The sequence below is a fragment of the Cnephaeus nilssonii genome (genome assembly GCF_951640355.1).
Source record: "Cnephaeus nilssonii genome assembly, chromosome: 2".
Classification (NCBI taxonomy): domain Eukaryota; kingdom Metazoa; phylum Chordata; class Mammalia; order Chiroptera; family Vespertilionidae; genus Cnephaeus; species Cnephaeus nilssonii.
The window spans coordinates 75,114,436-75,137,789 of record NC_137073.1 but is presented as its reverse complement, the minus strand read 5'-3'; the positions used below and the strand labels follow the sequence as shown (position 1 = coordinate 75,137,789).

The 23,354-nt window shown below is 36.7% G+C and overlaps 1 protein-coding gene across 14 annotated transcripts in view; it reads right to left on the bottom strand.

Moving 5' to 3' along the window:
• Positions 1 to 23,354, bottom strand: part of POC5 (POC5 centriolar protein) — a 31,100-nt gene that overhangs the window by 3,832 nt on the left and 3,914 nt on the right. For 13 of the 14 annotated variants that reach the window (XM_079793758.1, XM_079793764.1, XM_079793754.1 and 10 more), the window contains 9 exons: positions 20,689 to 20,830; positions 18,726 to 18,803; positions 16,989 to 17,194; positions 15,610 to 15,786; positions 13,088 to 13,192; positions 10,715 to 10,894; positions 9,404 to 9,557; positions 4,409 to 4,641; positions 919 to 1,095 (listed from right to left, as the gene is read on the bottom strand). In XM_079793758.1, coding sequence (XP_079649884.1) covers positions 919 to 1,095; positions 4,409 to 4,641; positions 9,404 to 9,557; positions 10,715 to 10,894; positions 13,088 to 13,192; positions 15,610 to 15,786; positions 16,989 to 17,194; positions 18,726 to 18,803; positions 20,689 to 20,830 — 1,452 coding nt within the window. The remainder of the gene's footprint in view (positions 1 to 918; positions 1,096 to 4,408; positions 4,642 to 9,403; positions 9,558 to 10,714; positions 10,895 to 13,087; positions 13,193 to 15,609; positions 15,787 to 16,988; positions 17,195 to 18,725; positions 18,804 to 20,688; positions 20,831 to 23,354) is intronic. The other variant, XM_079793757.1, reaches the window with a different exon arrangement.

Below are 23,354 nucleotides of genomic sequence, written 5' to 3'. Positions count from 1 at the left end.
AGAGGAAGGGAGAGGGAGAGAGAGATTGAAACATCAATGATCAGAATCATTGATTGGCTCCTCCTGCACGCTCCCTACTGGGGATCGAGCTTGCAACCCAGGCATGTGCCCTTGACTGGAATCGAACCTGGGACCTTTCAGTCCGCAGGCCAAGGCTCTATCCATTGAGCCAAACCAGATAGGGTTCCTGAATCCTTTTCTAGCAATTTTTATTTGCTTTTGGTTTTACAGTTTACAAAGTGCCTTTCTACAACATTATCTCATTTAATCCTGAATTCTGACAACAAACCATAAGAGCTAAGTACTCTTTGACTCCCATTTTACACAACAGAAAAAGGAGGCTCAACTATTTTCCTTGTTTTATATTTGATCAAAAAGGCAATAAGTAGCATAATTGGGATACTAACTTGTTTTTTTTGCTTAAATTCCACGGAGGCACAAACTTTTTTCCAAACTAGAAATATGATGACAATTGTATTGAAGAAGGGGAAGAAGAATTTAAAATAAGGAGCAAAAATTAAAAATTATAAAAGTAGGGAAGTATTTCTTGTAATAAAAACCTGCTACATGAACAACTAGTTATTAATAAGTGAACAGTTTTTGCCTCTTTTTTAAATGAATGAGAAATCATTTATATATTTTACCCTTCTAGCCACTGACAAACTGTATTGCTTTATGTATTGGATAATTTTTACACTGTTGAGAAGAAAGAATGTTTTTGAAATTAATTTCTTAAAAGAGGAAAGGCAGATTCAGACAGGTGTGTAATTATAAGCATAGAAAGACAAAATAGTAAAAGGCAGAATAAGCACCAGTCATCATGAATGTTGATCTTCTCCTCAGCATGTCATTTAAGTATTTATTGATCTATAAATTTCAGGACATAGATTTTGACAAAAGGTCAAAATGTGGACTCACCACTGTGACTGGATGATGTTTTTCCACAACAACTGAACTCATGGGAGGAGAAACTCCCATTATAGCTAAACTGCTACTAATTCTGTTTTTTGAAGCAAAATCAGATCTCCCTGTGATCCGGGCGGTAATTGTTCTTCCAGCTTTCTGTTGTGCAGATGTCACAACTCTGGGTACATACTAAAAAAGTAAATAAATATTTAGTTGGTAGAAAATCCATGGCAAAATTTAAACACTTTTGGTTCTATAACTTATGAAGAAAATACATAGGCACTTAAAATAATTGTATATTCAATCAACTGTAACATGAAAAAAAAAAACCAAACTTAAAACAATGAGACAAAAATCACAACATAAAACTGAGCACCGCAGAGCATCCCTTTAACTTTGGTATGCCAACTATTTTATATAGTACTTCACCAACTTTTAAAAAAACTGTTTTTTAGAAATACTTATAAATTTATAGGAAGTTATAAAGACAATGTAGAGAGATCCTGTGCATTCTGCACCCAGTTTCTGGAAATGATTACATTTTAAATAATTATGGGATAATTATGACATCAAAACCAGGAGGCTGACATTGGTAAAATGTCTGGGTATAGATCTATATCACTTTACTAGTGATCCGGTGCACGGATTCATGCACATTGAAAGGAAATTAATTAGAAGAAATATTTTAATATCACTATTCGCCCTTTCTCTATAATAAAAGTGTCAACCAAATTCACGACCGACAATCACAAATCGAAACACATGTGTGTGATTGGCGCCAGCAAGAGCTTTATATGTACTGTGCCTGCATGAGTCAACTTAGCCTTTTATATATATAGATGAACTTGCTTAATTAGACCTGCTTTCTGATTTGGCTAAACTTTTTCCAGCCCAGTGAAGTACCCCAGCTTCTCTTTCAGGTAATTGTCAGCAATACAGCAGTAAATATCAACATGAAGCAATTATTATTGTAGATCACACAGGGAGAACAAAGGGTAAAATATTTAACCGTTGCGGTGTTTGACTATATTCTGCACAGTGAGAAAACCTGAAGTCATTTTCAATGTCCACCATTTCTTACTTCATTTCAGTCAGGTCAAGTTTCTAAACTTTCTAAATCTCTGTTTTCTGGCTAATGAAAAGAAAATAGGGTTCTACTGAGCTTCCTATCTACCTACTCCAGGACTTCTGTGAGGATCAAATGAGATGATGCACGGGGAAAATGCTTAATAAGCATTTGGTTAAACTGTAAAATGTTTGCACCTGGATATAAAGCAAGTCGGGTTCCTGGGCTGAAGAAACTCCAAGGAGGCTAGTTGCTAGGGAGAGGAAGCCAGGCGTTGCTACGTGATGTCATTACCCGGCGCCCACTGCTACCGTTTTCGGGCTGGGCTGGGCTGTGGCTGCATTTTGTGCCATGGGGTCTTGGCAGCATTGGCTGTGATTGGGTGGGGTGTCGTTCCGGTGGGGTGGTGGGGCCTGTGTCCCTTGTGGGGAAGCCGAGTGTTGGTTTGTCAGCGCCAGGTCCGTGATGCCGTTTATTTTTAAATGGCCAGTGTACATCGTGGCAGCTCCTGCATTGAGTGTCTGCCCCCTGGTTGTCAGTGTTGCATCATAGCTACCGGTTGGACAGTCAGATGGACACTTAGGCTTTTATATCTATAGATTACATGTGAAGATTTGGCAATGAAGACACAAAACTATTCCATCACCATAAAGATGTCCCTCATGCTACCCTTTAGTCATATCCATCCCCCTTACCCCATACTCCTAACCCCTGGCAACCATTCATCTGTTTTATGAACTCTTTTGATTCTTATGCATAATTAATATTATTATTACAAATACTTTCGTGTTCTGCCTTTTTTCTTATTGCTTTGTTAGTATACTTTTTTTTCCCATGAATAGAGAATTGCTACAATTTTGAGAGGTTTTAATACCAACAAACTAGTTTATCTAATTATCTCAGTTCTTTTCCTATTATATATAGCAAATTTTTGTGGAAATGGACTCCTTTTCCTTTGAGAGTTATTTCTACAGAATATATTGCAAAAAAAAAAAAAAGCAATGATCAGATCATAAAGTAATGGTAGCTTTAATAGATTTTGTTGCTTACTGCTGGACAAAACCCCATAAAAATTATATTTATATCAGGGGTAATACATATGTGTACTCATTTTTCCCCACTGTCAACTAATTACATTAGCTGGGCAAAAACAAAAGCAATAAAATAAAGAGAACTGACATAGTCTACTTTTGTTACTGTGTCCTCAGGCAAGTTACTCTAAGCCTCAATTTCCTCATTTATAAAATGGGAAAGCAGCACCAACTGCCTAATGATACCCTTTCATTTTCATTCAGACGAAGAGAACATTATTAGACACACTTTACTAAATAGCTTAAAAATCCAACTAAAATCCCTCAATTATTCCAAATGGAGTTAGAAAAAGTAAAGTGCCATCTATTGTCCAACCTCATGAACCGCAATTTATTTGCTTATATAACTTGCCTAATGTGTGTGTTTTTTTTTAAATGTTTCCCACCATGAAATGCTGACATTTTATTTAACACTAGAGGCCCGGTGCACAAAATTCATGCACGGGAGGGGGGTATGTGTGTATGTCCCTCAGCCTGGCCTGCACCCTCTTGCAATCCAGGACCCCTCGGGGGATGTCCGAGTGCCGGTTTAGGCCCGATCCCGCAGACCTTACAGAACTACACATGCCTTTGTGCCAAGCTAGAGGAGGGAAGGATAGAGTGTAAAAAATAAAGGAAAAAAGCCCTACAGAGGTGAGTCAGATAAGCCTGACTTGTATCCCTATACCTTTCTCTCTTGAGAGACACTGAGGAATGCAGGTTTAAAACCAGGAGGCGGAGGAGTCAGAACCATGCTGTGCTCTAACCCTTACCACATTAATAGCATGGTCAATTTCCCTTCTGGCCAATTCTCACACCATTACTCCATCCCCAGACAATGCTCTTCCCCTCTAAGCACTTCTCTAATGGTGCCTCTAGGAAAAACTGTTCCTGTCTTCATTCTAATTATGAATTAAACATTAAAATCTAATCAAATCAAGATGGAGTTATTACAGAGTAGTAGTGTTAATGATAATGTCTATCCAGGAAAAGGGAAGGCTGTAGTTGAACAGAAGATATATAAAAGAGTCATTAACCTACTAAGTCCTTGAATATACCAACGAGTTTTCTTCAAAATTAAAAACAAAGAAAACCAAATCAACTCTATAATCTATTTTTCCTGAATAGTTTTTGAAAAATGTAAAATGAAAAAGTTCTTTATTTTTGTTCAATTATCACTACTGTAGAACTTTCTATAGAACTTACAAATTAATGTTTTAGCTACTTGGTGTATTAAATATTTTCTGTGACTTGGCCTAAAACTCTAGCGGCTTTTTTATCCATGAGGAAAAAGTTCAGAATACCCGATATACCCACAAGCTGGGAACCCTTTCCTAACACTGGCACCTGCGTGCACTGCACTGACCGTTTCCTCTGACGCAGTGGGAGCTGTGGACCCCGCACCAAGAGGAGCAGAAACAGAGGAGGCGGAAGCAGTCCCCGCGGAGGTGATGGTCGTGGCGGAGGGAAAGGCCGCAGTGCTGGCCGCCCCCATGGCTGCTGCTGCTGAGGACGGTGCAGGGGCAGCTGCTGAGGGCATCGGAGCCGAAGGATCCAGATGAGCAGGACCATACTCTTCCTTCTTACTATTTGTGAAGTCTAGCCGTAAAAATGACAAGTTAATTCCATCTACATTCTTCCAAGTTAAGATTACTTTTATCTCCCAACAGTTTTAATATGTAATAGCTACAAATTGGTCATAACAGAAATGTAGAAATTTGTCATATATTGTATACATGTTCAGTTAATAGTTTGTCACTGTTAACTGACTTATGTAAGCATTAACCACTGAAGACTTCAGACCACTTCCTTCAATATGTGAAAGCGAATGAATGATTTGCTGTTATTTAAAAGAAAAAAATAAATTCTGTACTCAGGTGGGACCTCACAGCCATTACAATGTCACACTGAGGATTTATGTCCTTTTGTGTTAATTTATGCAACTATTCTGATAAATGTCCTGATATTTAGATCTTTAGAATAATTTCGTGATACAACACACACTCTCATTTCCTTCCACTGCTCCTATCCTAACAAAAAGTGTATTTTGATTTTTCAGCAAACAATAATAAATTAATAAGTAAATCTTGACACTGTAAAAGAAATGAGCTCTTGCAGGTGGATTGAGTCATGAATTAAGAGCATATTTGCACACTTAACTGATTTTAGTGACACACATATAGTAACTTTCTCTTAAAACTGAACCTTAACCTTAGATCAAAGAAGTGAATAACCTCATTTTCTAGAGAAGCTAGGACTAAGGGTACTATTTTATTTTATTTTATTTTGTTAATCCTCACCCAAAGATATTTTTCCATTGATTTTTTTTTTTTTTTTAGGGAGTGGAAGAGAGAGGGAAAGACATAAACTTCAATGTGAGAAAAACACACTGATTGGTTACCTCCTGCAAGAGCCCCAACCAGGGCCCAGGCCAGGAGGAGCCAACAACGAAGGTACGTGCCTTTGACTGGAATTGAACCTGGGACCTTTTTATCTGCAGGTGACACTCTATCCACTGAGCCAAACCGAGTAGGGCAACTAAGGGTCCTATTTTAGATTTTTCCATCCCAATATTAGAATTTGGTTAAAATTTCTACTTAAAACCATATTTTTGTGATACCAAAGACAAGGGTGAGGGTTTTCAGAATATCTGGAGTATGTAACCCTATGTTTAAATAGTTTTCTATGTTGTCCTCTTTCCATCTAGAAATATGGGCTTTTGTGTAACTCCTTTTATTATACTAAATTTATATAAAAATATAAACTTTGATTAATGAAGTTTAATGAGGGCTATAATGCATGGGTCCTTTGAAATCATTTGATGGAAGGGGCTAATTCAATATAAAATACTGTTTTTGCTTTGAAATTAACACATATACACACTGAGTTTAACATGCTTTTGATAAAAAGTGATTCTGACTGTCTGTTTTTAGGTCAGGTCTGGCCAAGGGACTCACTGGAAGAGAGACAGATGACCCACTCTCCTTAAACTGGGGGGAATATGCAGTTCCTGTTTGTAAGTTTTAATAATTATTCTTGCTTTAACTGGGATAAATTTTTTCAATTATTAAGTATTTTTCTACTCTTCCTAAAATTGCTTTGAAAATTGGCAGGTATCATTTAAAGGCCATTTTTATTGTCACACTTTGCCTTCTCTCTTTTTTAAAAATATATTTTTACTAGAGGCCTGATGCACAAAATTCGTGCAAGGAGCTCAGCCCTTGCAGCAGCCCCGCCCCCCACCCACTGGTCATCCCGGAAGGTCATTCCAGAAGGTTGTTCCGCCATCTATTCTAATTGGCATATTAACTCCTTATTATATAAGATTGATTTCAGAAAGGAAGGAAGAGGGAGATAGAAACATCAACAATGAAAGAAAATAATTGATTGGCTGCCTCCTGCATGTCCCCCACTGGGAATCCAGCCCACAACCCAGGCATGTGCCCCGCCCGACTGGGAATTGAACTATGACCTCCTGGTGCATGGGTCGATGCTCAACCACTGAGCCACTCTGGTCAGGCACACTTTGCCTTCTTCATATAAACTTCTAACTTATGATCTATAAGATTTAGGATATTGCACAACAGGCGATACATAGCAAATGACAGAAGAAAATCAGGACAAATTAAAAAAAATCAAATACTAGTTTTTTTCTAACAAGACAGATACATTAGGAACATTGCATTATTAAAAAGTACATTATAAAAAGCAATTGTTTTAAGGGAAGAAATGGGGCCAGATGTGATTTTTTTTCTTGTGAGAACTAATAGCTGTTATTGAAATGCCACAAAACCTAAATATCACAGAGCAAATCCAGCATTAGATCACAGTGAACTTTGCCTTTGGTAGCTCCCCCAGCACTACTGCTTACTGTGTGTCTTATTATTCCTATTATCTTTATCCCTCATTATGACAAACACTAGAGACCCGGTGCACAAAATTCGTGCATGATGGGGGTGTCCCTCAGCCTGGCCTGTACCCTCTCCAATCTGGGATCGCTCTCATAATCCAGAACCACTGGCTCCTAACCGCTCACCTGCCTGCCTGCCTGATGCCCCTAACTGCTCTCCCCTGCCAGCCTGATCCCCTTAACTGCTCTCCCCTCCTGGCCTGATTGCCCTAACTGCCTATCTGCTCTCCCTTCCTCTCCGCACCCTTTGGACCCCTGGCACAGGCATGCTGAGAACTCTCGGTCGCGGCCCCACCCCCGTACTGATTGGTTGTTATGTGACGGCGTCCTGGCAAATTTGCATATTCCTCTATTATTAGTATAGATAGCACAAGGCCAAAATCCATTGGGTTCCCAGAACTTGGCATTAGCTACAGAAGTCAGTGGATGTGAAAGCAACAGGAGCAAAACAAATCATGTTGGGTAATTATCAGAATACATTTTCTTTAAATCCTGTTATGGATGTTTGCCTGTAGGAGACACAGCTATATTTGAATTTAAAATTTAAGATGGTCAATTTATAAAGGTGGCAAAACACTCTGTCCTAAGTCAATTCATGTTCATAAGTATGTTATGAAAAACAGATTTCTTGTAATTAAATGCAAGAAGTTCTAATAATAATTTGCCACCTTACTTGTGGAACCTAATATCTCTTCTGAGTAGATAATTAAATTAATCAATTTAATACATATAACTTGCTAATAATTTTAAATGAAAGCAGACTAGTCTATTATAGGAGGTGGTAAGTTTGTTTTTAGCATTGATACTCAATTAAAAAGCCATTTATTAGAGAAATCAAGCACACTTTGGGGTATCAACAAGATAAACTATTTAGCCTTGATAATCTATAATTCTATGTTTCTAACCTATATATGGGCCATATACCTCAACGGTTTCAGAGAGAAAACAATTTGCTTTAATTCACTGTCACCCACAACATGCAGTTTATATAATAAAAGTTTGTTGATGTTTTAAAATGAAGCACAGAGAAGTTATTCACTGGAATGAAATCATGTTAATGACATTACAAAATGAAACTGTCTCATGTGTAAGTTAACCATGAGTCTTAGATAGGATTTACTATAAGGAACTACTGCAAAAATGTTCATGTTTTACATGAAACATGGGAGGCTGATTTGAATGAATTAAGACTACAGTAATGTCCAACTGGTGTGGCTCAGTGGTTGAGCATTGACCTATGAACCAAGAAGTCACGGTTCAATTCCAGGTCAGGGTATATGCCTGGGTTATGGGCTTGATCCCCAGTGTGGGGCACGCAGAAGATAATTGATCAATGATTTTTCTCTCATCATTGATGTTTCTATCTCTCTCTCCCTTCCTCTCTGAAATCAATAAAAATACATATTTCTAAAAAGCCACTGTAAAAGAAAAAATACTTTAGCATGTAAGTTGAGTCATGCTATAATTACTAGTCTTTTTTTAAAAGCGTTTTCAAGTGTATTTCACAAGAATCTCTCTATTAAGCTAAATAAGGTAAAGAAGGTTTATATTATCTTGTTTGTTCAGAGAAGAAAACCCAAACCCAAAAAGGAAACTAGGCCTCATTGCAAATTGGTGGCAAAGGACTCTTGTCATGTGCTCTTTCAAGCCATCTTCATGAAACTGATACAAACAACTCAGGTCCGAGCCAATACATGGACTTTTCTTGAAATAATTTTTTAATTTTTTTATTTCTATAGACCTATATTTATAACTTTTGAAAATGAGTTTTAATTGCGGTTTCTCTTAAACTGGAAAACGAGCAATTTTTAAAAATGGGAAACCATGACTAGATAAGAAATATTTAATCAACAAAATAGTCCAAGGAAATTGGCTAATTAGAAAAAGACAAAAATAGAAGTTTTGCACTTAAAGGCATTATACATTCAAAGCATTGTTGTAACTCTGAGCCTATGTACTTAAGAGTCAACAGTTTACTTGCTCAGATCTAAGATACCATAAGAAACCCTGAGTAAGTGAATTTTCATGATGGATTTAAAACTGGATATGACGCTATGAAGTTAAAAATACAGTGCCTGGCCCCAGCTGGTTTGGCTCAGTGGATAGAGCATCCACCTGCAGGCTGAAGGGTCCCAGTTTCAATTCTGGTCAAGGGCACATGCCTGGGTTGTGGGCTCGATCCCCAGTAGGGGGCGTGCAGGAGGCAGCCAATCAATGTTTCTCTCTCATCATTGATGTTTCTATTGCTCTCTCTCTCTCCCTTCCTCTCTGAAATTAGTAAAAATATTACTAATTTTTTAATATTTGTAAATTACTAATATTTGTAAAAAAATACAGTGTGCCTGGATGAGACATATCTATTGCAGAAAATTAGTACTGTAGACCATACTAATCATTGAAATCTCAAATTCTTTTTGAAAGTAGGCAGAGACTCTGAAGTAAAACACTAACCTGCATCATTTCTGTTTTGAAACATTGTCATGGCTTCAAGATTTAATGCACACACACCCCTCATGAAAGCTTTCTTCATGGAATCTTCAAAGTGCTCTTTTTCATGTTGCATTCTTTGGATCTCAGCTTTTGCATTTTCCAAAGCTCCAGATAACTAAAATAAGGCAAATTTTTTTAAAAAGGGTTGTAATACAAGGAAGGATATTATTTATTGTTAAAAAGTAGACTTACACTGTGAAGTATTTTTAGGTGAAATACAGGTACTAAAAACACTTTGCCACATGCCTCTTCTGCTCTGTGTCTCACTTTATTTTAAACGGTGCATCTTACTTTTAGTGTCTTTCAACACACCATTTCCATTTCTAACCATGAAATGAAGGTTCAAACAAGGGGAATTGTGTACCAGTCCCACTGAAGGTTGCTGATGTGTTTTAATTATACAAAAAGATATATCACTTCTTACCATAAATCTTTTATGTAGAATATAGAATATTAAACAAAATACATTAAGAGCCACAGACAGCCCTCACCCCTTTAGAAAAAAAAATTAAGTGCCTGCAATATTAACATTTTTAAAAACTAAATGATACTATAGAATTTAAAGTGCAAAGTGATATTAGTTGCAACACCTTTTTCCACAGACCAAATCTAAAGGGACTCCATTTTTTGCATGTCATTTTCAATTGCAGAAAGTTGTCTGTATTATGATACTGATTTTTAACATTAAGAACTTTGTACTATAATGATGAAATATTTTTTCCTTTTCGTATTTTATTTCAAGAGGCCTACTGCATTCTTCAATATAGTTTTTATTTCATTTTGAGTCTCAAATGTTTTCCCGTGGGAACAATGTTAATTTTATTATTAAAAGTCAATGGGAAAGTAATTCCAATTTGTATCCAACTTTATATGAATAAAGTTTATTTAAATTAACAAGAGGATAAACATTTTTGGTTTTGGTCTCTATTTTTGGCTAAATAAAAGCCAAAAGAAGTATAAGAAAGCATGCTTTCTTAGAGACATAAGGATCTATGAGTGATTTAAATTGTCAAGACACATGTACACACAAGAGTTCCAACATAAGTTTGGAGGCCAGAGTTACAACTTTTAAAGAATAAATAAGTCTATAAATCTGACTCATTGTTCTTTCCCAAATAGTCACATAGTCTCATTTGAAGATAAACTGCATTAAATGGAATTAGAAATGGGTCACTCTGCTTAACTATAGTAAAGTAACAGTGAGTGATGCTACCCATCTTGTTTATTTCTATTAAAGGAAAGTAAAAATAAATAAAAAAATATAAGTTTTACCACAGCAACTTTGTTTTCATAATCATTGGAAATTTGGACACAAACTTCTTCGGCTCTTGCTTGACAAGCTCGCTCCACCACGTCCTTCCATTTCTTTTGCACCGTGGAATGCCAGCCCATCCACACTTTCTTCAGTAAAGTTCTCTGGAAGTACTGGTCAGCGAGTTTCCCTTCATAAGCCTAAGTGAAAGTATTATAAACTTAAAACACAGTGCACTGGTAAATATACTGGCAGTAATAAAACAAAACATAACACAGTGGTGAGCAGTGCACATACATTATTATTTAATCCTGTGTAATTATTCTTATCTGCATAGAGAACAGGCTTATAGAGGTTAAGTAACCTGCCCAAGTAGACAGGGAAAAGCCATTCTTGCTTTATTCCAGAGCCTAAGTTCTTTCTTATCCATTACACATCATTGTTTTATGTAACTAATCAAGTTAGGGGAAAAACAACAACAAAAAACAAGTGAAAGAAAATGAGTAATTTGCCACTTGCCATCTTAGTTCTGAATCTGCATGACCTTTTAGCTGAAACCAGGACTAGGACAATAGAGTGGTTGGAAGACGAAAAGGTAACTGTGGCTTCAAATGGCATCGTTTTCCCTTCGGCTTGGTGGACACCACCATAAGCAAGATTAATTTACATACTTTGCATCATATATAGTGCCAAACTGATTCAAATAGGAACATATGCTATTCTTTTTATCAATGAATTTAAATTATTTTGAAGAAGTAGTTCCAATTTTCAATCTTCTTAAATTTGTTTTACTATTCAAAAAGTGATGGCAGCCTCAACTATTTCAACTAACATAAAAACAATATATTCTCATTATGTCACTTGATAAATAACTTTCAAAATATGGTCTAAATACTCATTTTAAATAGCTCTTTTCATTCTGATCAATGTTGATTGATCTATTGGGATTAATTAAAAAATGAAAGCATTAGGAGGAATCCTATTCCCTAATAGTGGAATATTAAATACTGATGTTATTAATACTAAATATTAATGTTTAAAAAATATTAACATTTGAGATCAACCAAAGGACTTACATGCATGCATATAAGCCTAATCAATGGAAACAGACAACAGGGGGGTGGGGGCATGAATGGGAGGTGGGGGGTGATGGGGGAATAAGGACACATATGTAACACCTTAATTAATAAAGAAATGTAAAAAAAAAGAATTAAAAAAATAAAACTTGGAAAAAAATAAATAAAAAATATTGACATTTAATATTAATTTATTGGAAATAATGCACAGAGATCACTCAATGGCTCACATGAGCATTACATTAAAACTATATATGTATACACACAGACACACACACATACATATATATATCTCCACCTCCTACACTCTTAAGTCTTTATACTCTTGTCTTCTTGTAGGATATATACATATTCATACTTTTCCACTTCTGATACAATAACTTATTATTCTCTCTCAGTTTCCCTGTACTCTGATATGTTGAGTTAGCTCTTATTAATTAAAATGAACAATGTTCAAATTTAAATTATGTACAAACTGAGGATAATTTTTAAAAAGCTATACAGACATGGCTTTAATTCTCACTCTAATGCAAGTCTACACAACAAACATTTATACAATTTTATAATGTACTAGTAGGGATCCGTGCACCAGTCGCTCTCTGTGGGGCCTGGCCGCTCCACGCCCGCTGCCCAGAGGCTCTCCACGGCCCAGAGGCCCATCCGTGCCCTGGCCTGGCCAGAGGCCCATCCGTGGCCAGGCGCAGAATGCTTGCCTTGTTGCTGCGGCGACGAAGCAAGCATTCTGCCAGGCCGCTCATGCTGCCCTCTCTCAGCGGCCACTCGGGATTGGGGGACTCCGGTGGGGCTGAGAGGACTGGGTGCCACCACCTTGTGGCTATGGCACCACCATCTTTGTGATGGAGTGATGGTTAATTTGCTATTACCCTTTTATTAGATAGGATAACTGTAGTGTTGCCTCTTTTTGAGGAGAATGTATTCAGGCATTTTAGAAGGAGAAACAAAATGAGAAGCATATGATATGTTAAAGACTGTAAATTCTTTCTTCACATAATCATATTTGAGTCAAATTTGTTAAAGGGGTTCCATTACCAAGGCATTTGTAATTTAGGTACAATCCCTACTAACCTATTGTGACAAAGGAAATGATATATCAATAGATCTATAAAATATGAAGTATTTTTCCCCAAACTATACCAAAATCAAATTCCTTGAAAACAGAGCAACATTAAATTCATTTTGACTTATTAGATAATAAATCCTTCTTTGACTTTAACAAGAGTTCTAAAATGTGATCCTAAACAATTTTGAATTCAGAAGTCTAATATTTGCCAGTCATCTTTTCGTTTTTATACTTACATCCTGTCGGGATTTGACATGGCCAATTCGCCAGTGGAAGAATGTTCTCATCAACTCTATCCTTTCCTTTTGTTTGCCTATAGCATGAGACAAGCTGGAAATCACCTGTGAACAGCATTTAGGCCAATTATTGTGATGTTACAATAACAGCTACTAGTAAAGTGATTTTTCTCATATATCCAAAAGTGCTAGAGAATATCAATGGATCACTACTATATTCATCCAGTTAACTTCATTATTATCTTTAAAAAGACCAAAAAACTTCTCCACATGAATACACTATATGAAGGGGAACAAAAGAAGAAAGAATTTTCATTATGTGTAAATCTTGGTAATCACCAAAATACATTTATGTACATGAAAATTAATACAGGGTGGGATACAAGTATGTTTACAGTTTTTCCTGTGGAAAATAACACAATAATTAAAAATTAATACAAGAATAAACTGTGTTTCACATAAATCTACTTGTGCCCTACCCTATATGGTATTGACATTTAATTCAAGAAAAACAAGCATACATTGAAAGTTTTGCTACATATACAAAAAGTATTTATTGACTAGGATTGAGGGCAGAGGCCAGATTTTATATATCTTTCTAGTCACTAAACACCTTTAGTACCTTGGATTATAAGTTTCTCAACTGTTTTATTTAAAAAATATTTTTATTAATTTCAGAGAGAGAGAGAGAAAGAAACATCAATGATGAGAGAGAATCATTGATTGGCTGACTCCTACATGCCCCCTGCTGGGGATTGAGCCAACAACCCCCAGTATGGAAACGTGACCTCCTGGTTCATATGTCAACACTCAACCACTGAGTCACGCTGAGACACGCTGGCTGGCTGGGCTCAATAACTGTTTAATAATTTTTTTCTGAATTCAACAAACTCATAAACGAAAATAGTCATACTCTGATGTACTTCTTCAGTGTTATTATTCTTGCTCTTTTATTTATTATATTTTAAATGTTTTTATTGATTTCAGAAAGAGGAAGGGAAAGGGAGAGAGGGATAGAAAGATCATTGATGAGAATCATTGACCAGTTGCATCCTACATGACTCCTACTAGGATTGAGTTAGCAACCCGGGCATGTGCCCTGACTAGGAATTGAACCATAACCTCTCCATGGGTCCATGTTCAACCACTGAGTCACAATGGCTGGGCTTATTCTTGTTCTATAAAAATAAAATTTATGGAGGCTTTTAAATCCTAAGACAATACTCTCTCATAAAGTACCGAGTAGCTGAAACGTCTATCTAAAAATGGCCACAAAAAGAGATTTTGTAAACTGGGCACATTTACTGATAGATATTTATTCTGGTTTCTTTAAATAATTTTTAAAAGTGGAAAAGGGCACACATTCTAAGATATTGTTAATATTCTCTTTCTAAAGTTGTATGGTGGTGGCTATCCACTTTCTTTGTTTTAAAAAATTGGACATATATGTACAACTCTTTTTTATGTGTGATACTTTAATATTAAAAGCCTTAAGATGGAGTTTTGAGGACAATAGAGAAAATGACTAATATTAATATCTATTTAAAAAAGTAAACTATGAAAAATGTTCAATTTTATATCATACCTTGCAATACCAAAAGAAATGTATATATTTTTAAAAAACACCGGACTCTTTAGTTAATTAAAACAGTGAGGGCTGCATCTACAGACCAGCAGTTGAGGTGTTTGCGGAGTCCCTTCTCTCTGAAAGCCGCCATCCTCTGGGGGCAGCCACAGATTTGTTGCCCACCTGCTTTGTTCAAGGTGTTGTCTGCAGGCACAAAATTAGCACGCACCTGAACCTTACTTTCAAATTCTTAACAGGCTAACAGAAAGTGAAATAAAAGGTGCTGTTTATCAATAAAAAAACAGACTTCTTCAGCGAATAAAGACTTATCACAGATATAATGTGAGAAACTTAAAATAACCCCTAAAAAGACGGCTTAAAAACTGGATAATGCTGGTTCCCTAAAGTGCTCTTAAGGGCAGTTAAGAAGGAAAAATTAGTATGTACATTTAGCATGTACTCTTAAAACTCCAAGCACATCAAAATTGATCTCAAAGATAAAATGGCATGACCATGGCATGTTTAATAGGAAGATAAATTGTATATCTATGCACCTATTTTTCTACTAATTTCTGAAGTGATCTCCCCTTTGTATCTTGCATGACCTAAAAAACCCCACTTCTTGGCCTCTTAGGGAGGAAGGGAGAAAGGAGAGAGGAAGAAGGAAAAGGAGAGAGGCAGAGAGGGAGAAAGGAAGAGAGATGGAAAGTGAGGGTGAGGGAGAGAGAGATGTGAGAGAGATACATCTGTTGGTTGCCTTCTGCACCTGCCCCGGCTGGGGATCAAACCCGAAACCTGGGTAGGTACCCTGACTGGGAACCAAATCGATGACCTTCTGGTGCACCAGACTACACTCCAACCAACTGAGCCACACCAACTAGGGCACTTCCTGACATTTATTATCTAGCAAGACATTTACTGAATCTCAGTTAAAAAGAAATATAAAAAAGAACACCTCATCTTTTCTCCCAATGGAGATTTCATAGGCTTTTTGCAGCTCCTTCAAGCTGTTGATCTGGTTGCATAGTTGTTTTAAATGTGCTGCATGTTTTTCTTTCTCTTTTTTCATTTCCATACGGTGCCAGTCAATAAAATTTAGTCTCCATTTAGTTAGTTCAGATATGACGTTGGACTGAAAAATAAATATACTGATAACTAAGCAGTTTGTTCCTTAATAGTGCTTCTTAAAATTACACCAAAATTAAGAAACACTTTTAAAAAATCAGAACAAGCAATCAACATGAAAGCTATTTTTTAAAAAAATCACTAATGAAAACATTTATAAGTTCAACAGTTACAGCTCCTCTTAGTTCACATTCACCATACTAAAGAGATGCATTTTTTAAAATTTTAAGTTACTTTGTATTAAATCTTGTCATTTAAAAAAATTTCAGGTCTTATTCTTTGTTTATTCAAGAACTTAAATGTCCATATTAAGTTGGGTCAGGGAAAAGGAAATGCAGGGCCATGCGCTAGGCTGAGCCATAGGACTGGATGTTATTTAGATAGAGGTGGATAGTGGGAGCCATGGGAGTTGATGCTTTCTTCCCCCAAATAATTTATCACAATGGCTACCTTAACAAACTGCTAAGTCTGACCCCTTTTCACTCTACCAACTGGCATAAATAAAAAAGACCAAATAATCATGTTATCAAAAATCAGATAATATGGTTCATTGAACCTAGAACAATTTTAGTGGTTGGTGGTACACCACTCCAGGTGACTTACACCTCTTGATTCCTGGGTTGATGCTCAACTGCTGAGACAAATCGGCCAGGCTCCCTGCCATTTCTGTAATACTTTGTTTTACTTAAAGGCCACTAACATTACTAAAAATAAACATCAATTTTTATAGAGATATCAGTTATACATTGTGGTTGCTATAAGAATGGCTATAAAATGAATACAAATTGCTAAAATTGGATTTTGTATTTCATTTAAAGGAGACATTTTCATTAGTCATAGCTACAATATAGTAAAGGTTCACTGAGTGTCTCAGTCACATACAGTCTTTCAGAACATCTGAGAAATTCAGTAGACTGTTCCATCAACTATTTAAAACCTTGCTATTCAAAGTATGATTTTTGAACCAGCAGCATCAGCTGGGATCTTGTTAGAAATGCATTATCTCAGGTCCTCAAATACAACTGAATAAAAAGCTGAAGTTCAACAGGATTCCTAGGGGATTCATATGGACATCAAAGACTGAGAAGCACAGATTTTAGACATTGGACTGATCTCCTAAAACTAAAGATTAAAAAGAACCTTTTATTTTAAAATAAAAGAAAAACTGGAATTAAGAGCAAAACTATTATACTAATCCAACAACGATACCTTAAGACCTGAACTCCAAAGATCCAGTACACTTTCCACCTTTTGAAGGTTTTCTTCAGAAACAACAGAATTGCCCACAAGTATTTCATGGACACCTGCATGACTAGAACCAGACCCTGGTGTGGAAGAGTCGCCTAAAAGATTTGAACTGAAAAAATCCATGACGGGGTGAAAAGGCTTCCTTGGCGATGACACTGGTGACAACCCTAGAACGAAAAGAAGTTGTGGTGGTTACGGCAGATTGAAAACAACCCAAACTGGTGAGGACTTACATTGGAAGGCTGGGAGATGTCATTTACTATAGAGGCTGAGGAAAATGCAGAGAAATGACCTTTCAGTGTACTTAATCTGGATATTTTAAATTTCAGTATTGTCACTGATTTAGGACTAATCAGCATGAGATGCCTCCTATACTCAAGTAAAGATGCTTCATATATCCAGCTCCAACCTGAGCACATCCAAGTGAATAAAACTCTTAAGATGCAGTACAGAAATTTCAGAGCTCGTGGGCAGATGAACCCATACATGAGCTCTCCCTGCCACATTGAGACGATCTTTACTGAAAAAGAGCAGACTGTTCCAAACCAGAAGAAGAGGTTGCACAGAAGAAAAAGATACCCCAGGAGAAACTGAAGAAACAAAAACTTATGACCTGAGAGTAAATTCAGCATGAAATAAATACTAATAAAAGTAAAAGAAGGAAAAAAAAAAAGACCTTGGAAGATCCCTCAGAAATTACATTGCCCAAGCCTTCTATGTAAGTGAGAGGCATTTCTTATATGGTGGCTTAAAAGGCCCTTACATTAAATAACATTGAATCACCTAGTATAAAAAGTGTCCTATTTTTACTATATTACTTATTCTATGTCAAAGAAAAAGTTTCAATCTGGTGCTAGTATGCTTTTAAAACCTCTGTAACACTTGCTAATCAGGCTGAACACAACACCACCAATAGTATTCAACCAAACTTTAATAACTTTGTTTGAGTTGCATTTATTTTTACCATTGCTTTCTATTTGTAACAAATATGTATTAGTTTTATGTTATAAACAGTAATAACATATGTAACATATTTTCTTTTAAAATAAAAGCTAAAAATGAATATTTGTGAAGAAAAACACTTAAATGATAGAACATGTGGAATAAAGATAGGAAGAAAATCATAAAGTTAGTACGCAAATGCCTGAAAAATGGGAAATACTGCCTTATGAAAAAATTTAAATCAGCCAAACTATCTGATATCCTTTTGAATCTTTAAAAATATTTGCCCTCTTGCCCTAGCCAGTTTGGCCCAGTGGACAGAGCGTCGGCTGCGGATTGAAGGGTCCCTGGTAGATTCTGGTCAAGGGCACATGCCTGGGTTGCGGGCTCAGTGCCCAGTAGAGGGCATGCAGAAGGCTGATCAATGATTCTTTCTCATCATTGACGTTTCTTTCTCTCTCCCTCTCCCTTCCTCTCTGAAAACAATAAAAATATATTAAAAAGAAAATTGCCCTTTAACCTAGAAGATTTAAGGATGTCACATACTATAATAAATAAACCTGTTTGTCCTAATTGTACTATTTTCATTATTATAAAATTATTTTAAATAGTATTACTCAATAAATTAGCAACAACAGTATTTTAAAATCCTGCCAATAAGTAATATGCTAAAATATTCCTCTTACTACATAGGTAATATTCATCAACCCACAAAATGTTGTATATTAATAAAAACAAGCTAAGGAAAAGTAATACCTTCTGTCTTTGAATGACTTGAAATATTTAAATCACGTCCTTTTCTAACTTCCGTCCTTGTTTCTCTTTCTCTTCTTACTGTAAAGAAAAATACCCCAAAGCACTTTTAAATAAAATACCTATTCACACACACCTAATTTAAGAAGGTTGAGGTATATCAATAAGATTTTAGAACAAAGAAAATATAACATGGTGGGGTTAGAGGAACATTAAAACAAAAAACAAGAATAAAGAAAAGACTCTGAAACTAGAAAAAATATTATTATTAATAAACTCGATTTCACCCACCAAATATGGATGAAAGAGAATTCAGTTTACTGTGGCATTCAATTCACACTGAGAATCAGTGGATGAATGACACTGGAACTTAGAAAGACTATGCTGTCTAATAACATTGGATATTTCCAGGGGCCGGCTGCTTTTCACTAGCTGCAATCAAACTAAAGTGACACCGGTTCCCCACCAACAGGGACTTCCTTACTTCCACCTCAGGAACCTTTAGTCAATACACGGTGAAAAGGAAAGTGGGAAAAACCTCACAAGAATGACTCTGCCCCTCTGACACACCGCACTTATACTAAACAACGGCAATACTAAGAATAAAGGGAATGGGATGATAAATTTACACAGTCCATTCTAACCAAGTCTATGCGTAAATCAGAATAATCTAAATTCACTGCATGTCGTATGCTTAGGTCTCAAGTCCTTTTTGATAAAGGCAGAGCATAAACAAATACTACCTTACATACTAGAAAAGAACAGGGGTTACCTTGAAAGGTTGCAGAGTTGGGGCAAGGAAAGGACTCCTGTGTTGTGTCACTGGGAACAACAGTACAGTAATACTGTAGCCAATGGAAAAGGAAACAAGCTTTTGGTGACCACCTTAAGGGCAGAGGTTTAGAGGGCTAATACACTACTAGTAATTGCCTAAATTCATTTGTAAGGAGTATGCAGCTCTTTGGGTTTGCTCAGTAGGAACTCCATGTTGAGGTGCCAGTATAATCAAAACATGGTCAATATCACTGATATAAAAATTAATAAATTCAAGGGTTGTATCTCTTAAAGATCAATAAATCTGGATAGAAAGTATTCAGTAGAATGAGTATATGTATTTTACAATTGGGATCTATTTGTTGATCCAATGCAATAGGTCAAAGATTGAGAAGCAAAGAAAATGCCATTCTACAGAGGGAGAAGGACAATAGACACTAGGGCTGCGACTTATCAGAAAACGAGGAGCCTGCTGACTGTGAGTAGGCTGTGTCATGTGCCTTCAAGGAGGGATCCTTAGCGTTTACTTATTGTTGATAACTGCCCATTATCAGAGCTGTTTTACAAGGGCTTTCTGTACCCTTATTTAGAGTGAGCTGTTGGGATCCTGTTCTTTACTAAATAAGGGACAAAAAGGTAAAAGGAGCTTCATTCTTCATTTTCAACCTTTTACTCATCTATCATCATACATCCTGATTTGTATTAGCTCTCAATCTGTCATTGACATAGTCCAAGAATGGATTCATGTTTGTGGTGATAATTCAAACAGTCCTCTATGCGTATATAAATACCTCTGACAAAGTCCTAGCACATGGTTCATAAACTTAAGGGGTTCTGAGGGCTACCTATGGACCATCTTTAATTTGGGGGGTTGGACATTTGTTTTTCAAGATAATCCGGACAAATAACCATTAGAACAAATATAGAGATGTTACATATTTCACTAAGAGACATGCAATGGCTACAGTGTTGCTTTAAATTTATTACTTTTCAGAAAAGTAATAGTCAAAGGAAGCTCAAAGATCCAGCTGTCATATAAGAGCCAAGAATAACATATTAAAATGTAAAGAGTTTCCCCAGATAATAGTGATATTCACCATTGACTGGAGCATTTTCACAATCATAAGTCAATTGCATTAATAAGCTCAAATAATATCTTAAATTAAGAGATGTTTTAAAAAATATACATAACCTTGATTATGAAGAATATCATCAATTATAGTTTGAAATCTAACATCTGGCACCATTTCTCCCTTAGAATGAGATGGCTGTGAAGTACCTGGTTCAATATTTGGAGTCACTATAGTATAACGAAGCAATTCTTCATACTCTTCCTATGAGAAACCAATAATAAATAATGTTTTATAACACTGTCACAATGGACACTAAGGCAAAAGAACAACAAAAGCTGTACATATATACTATATATAAAAGTGTATAGCTATTTTATATTACTATATTTTGAAATGTTTTCAACAATAGGACATGGGTAGGCTTTCAACTGTAGTTAAGAACCAGTAGGGTCGTAAGTTGAGGGTTACTAATAAACAGACTCTTAGTTGGGCTGACATTCTAAGCAGATAACCAATAACACAAAATTATTTCTGGTGTGTCTAGAAAATCCTTCCTTATCCCTGTTTTAAATTCTACTCTAGAGATTTATTATTTTGATGTAAAGCTTTGTCTCCTAACAAAACAACTTGAGATCTTATAAGGTGCTTACATTTTAGTAATAAAGGGGTCGGGACCCAACATTACAATGTATGGGTTTTTGGACACCAGCTGGGTATCTTACAATTCAACTCAATCTGACAATATCCACCAGAGTTAGCAGCAGATCACACAGGTTAAGGGTTCAGTCCCATAAGACAGCTCCCCGCAACCCAAACTTCAGGTCACCTGTGCTTCTGACAGACCAGCTATGGATTGGAGGTTCCCTCCTCAGGTTCAATTAATTTCCTAGACTGGCTCACAGAACTCAACATTTCACTTACTAGATTACCAGTATATTATAAAAGGATATAACTCAGGAACAGCCAGATAAATTGAGGCATAGGGCAAGGTCTGGGGAAGGGGCTTGGAGCTTCCATGCCCTCTCTTAGCATGCCAGTCACCCAGGACTTCCATGTGGCTCACCACCTCAGAAGCTCCCTGAATTCTCTTTTTTGGGTTTCTATGGAGGCTCCATTACATAGGCATGATTCATTAAATCATGGCCATTGGTGATTGAACTCAATTTCCAGCCCCTCTTCCCTCCTGGGAAGTTTGGGGATAGGACTGAAATTTCCAATCCTCTAATTATATAATTGGTTCCTCTGGCAACCAGCCCTCATCTTTAGGTGGGGGTGCAAAAGTCACCTCATAACAAAACACACCTTTATCATTCTCATGGCTAAGAAATTACAATGTTTTAGGAGCTCTGTGCCAGAAACCAGAATGAAGACCAAATATATATTTATTATAAATCATACTATCACAAGTATAAATGAGTTAATTAGGTCCCTCTAGGAACAAGTCTGGATAAGACAGAGATGAAGAGTACAAGAAAGCACTGACACCTAAAAAGATAGCACCAAGTTGGAGAGGTACCATCCAAAGGGAAGGCAAGGATACATCTGTCACAATTCCCGACTGCTTCTTTACTAGTAAATAACCACAGATACTTTAACAGTAGCTTCCCAATGTTTAAATTTGTCATTTCAATTAAAGGAACACATTTGCTCATAAAATATTTTCTTGAAGCTTTTCTCATATTATACTTACTCAACATAATGTAACATAAGCATAATGTCCAGCTTTTTTCCTCTTAAGTGATATAATTATAAAACTCAAGATATACCATGTTATTATTCTCTCAATTAAAATCTACTCTAGAAATCTGAATCCATATTTTTGATGATAAAACATTTAGAAATAAAAGAAAATTCAGAGCATTTCATATAAAACCCATACCTTCTGCAGTCAATTTATCTGTCACTGTCCAGGTAGCAGAATGTGATGAATGTTGTGGCAACAGGGACTAGAACCTAGAGTAAAACACTAAGGAATCTAGGCCTCAGAACTTTGGATGGTTTGATGTTGTATTAATTGGCATTAAAATGAAAGCAGCATTCATAAAGAGATAGCTACAATGAGAAAATTTCAAGAAAAAAATGTTTCTTGAGATTTCTAGCTTCTCTCATTGTATTGTTTGAAGCCTTTGTACAAAGAGTAAAGAGCTCATGATTATTTTCTGAAAGATTAAAATAATGTAAGGCATTTCCCAAAGTTTGTAAAATAATTCCTAAAGTTTGGTATAATTTGATATACATTGTACATTATATACACACTAGAGGCCCAATGCATGAAAATTTGTGCAAGGGTAGGCCTTCCCCTGGCTGCTGGCACCAGCTTCCTTCCGGCACCTGGGACTCCGGCTTCCCTTCTCCGGCCACCTGCAGGCCCCCAGACCTGGATGACTTCCCTCTGGCCCCGGCTTCATCTTTTCTAATTAGCATATTAACCTTTTATTATTATCCTATATAATAAAGAGCTAATATGAAAATGGTGGTCACACCCTCATGCCCTCGAGCCGGGGCCGGGGGGCCTGAGGCTGCGTCCCCCGCCCCAGCACTGGGGCCAGGGGACCTGAGGCCGGCCCCGCTCCCCGCTCCCCCCGGTGTCGGGGCCAGGGGACCTGAGGCTGCACTCTGCACCCTGTGGGGCTTGACACGGGTGGGGCCAGCTGGGTCTGGGTCTCGTGTGATTTTGAGGTGCACACAGGTGGGCGGGGACTTGACTCTGGGTCCTGCGGCACGCCCCTGACTCTGACAGGAGGGAGATTTTCATATATATTTTACTAATTTTCTTTCATCTCTG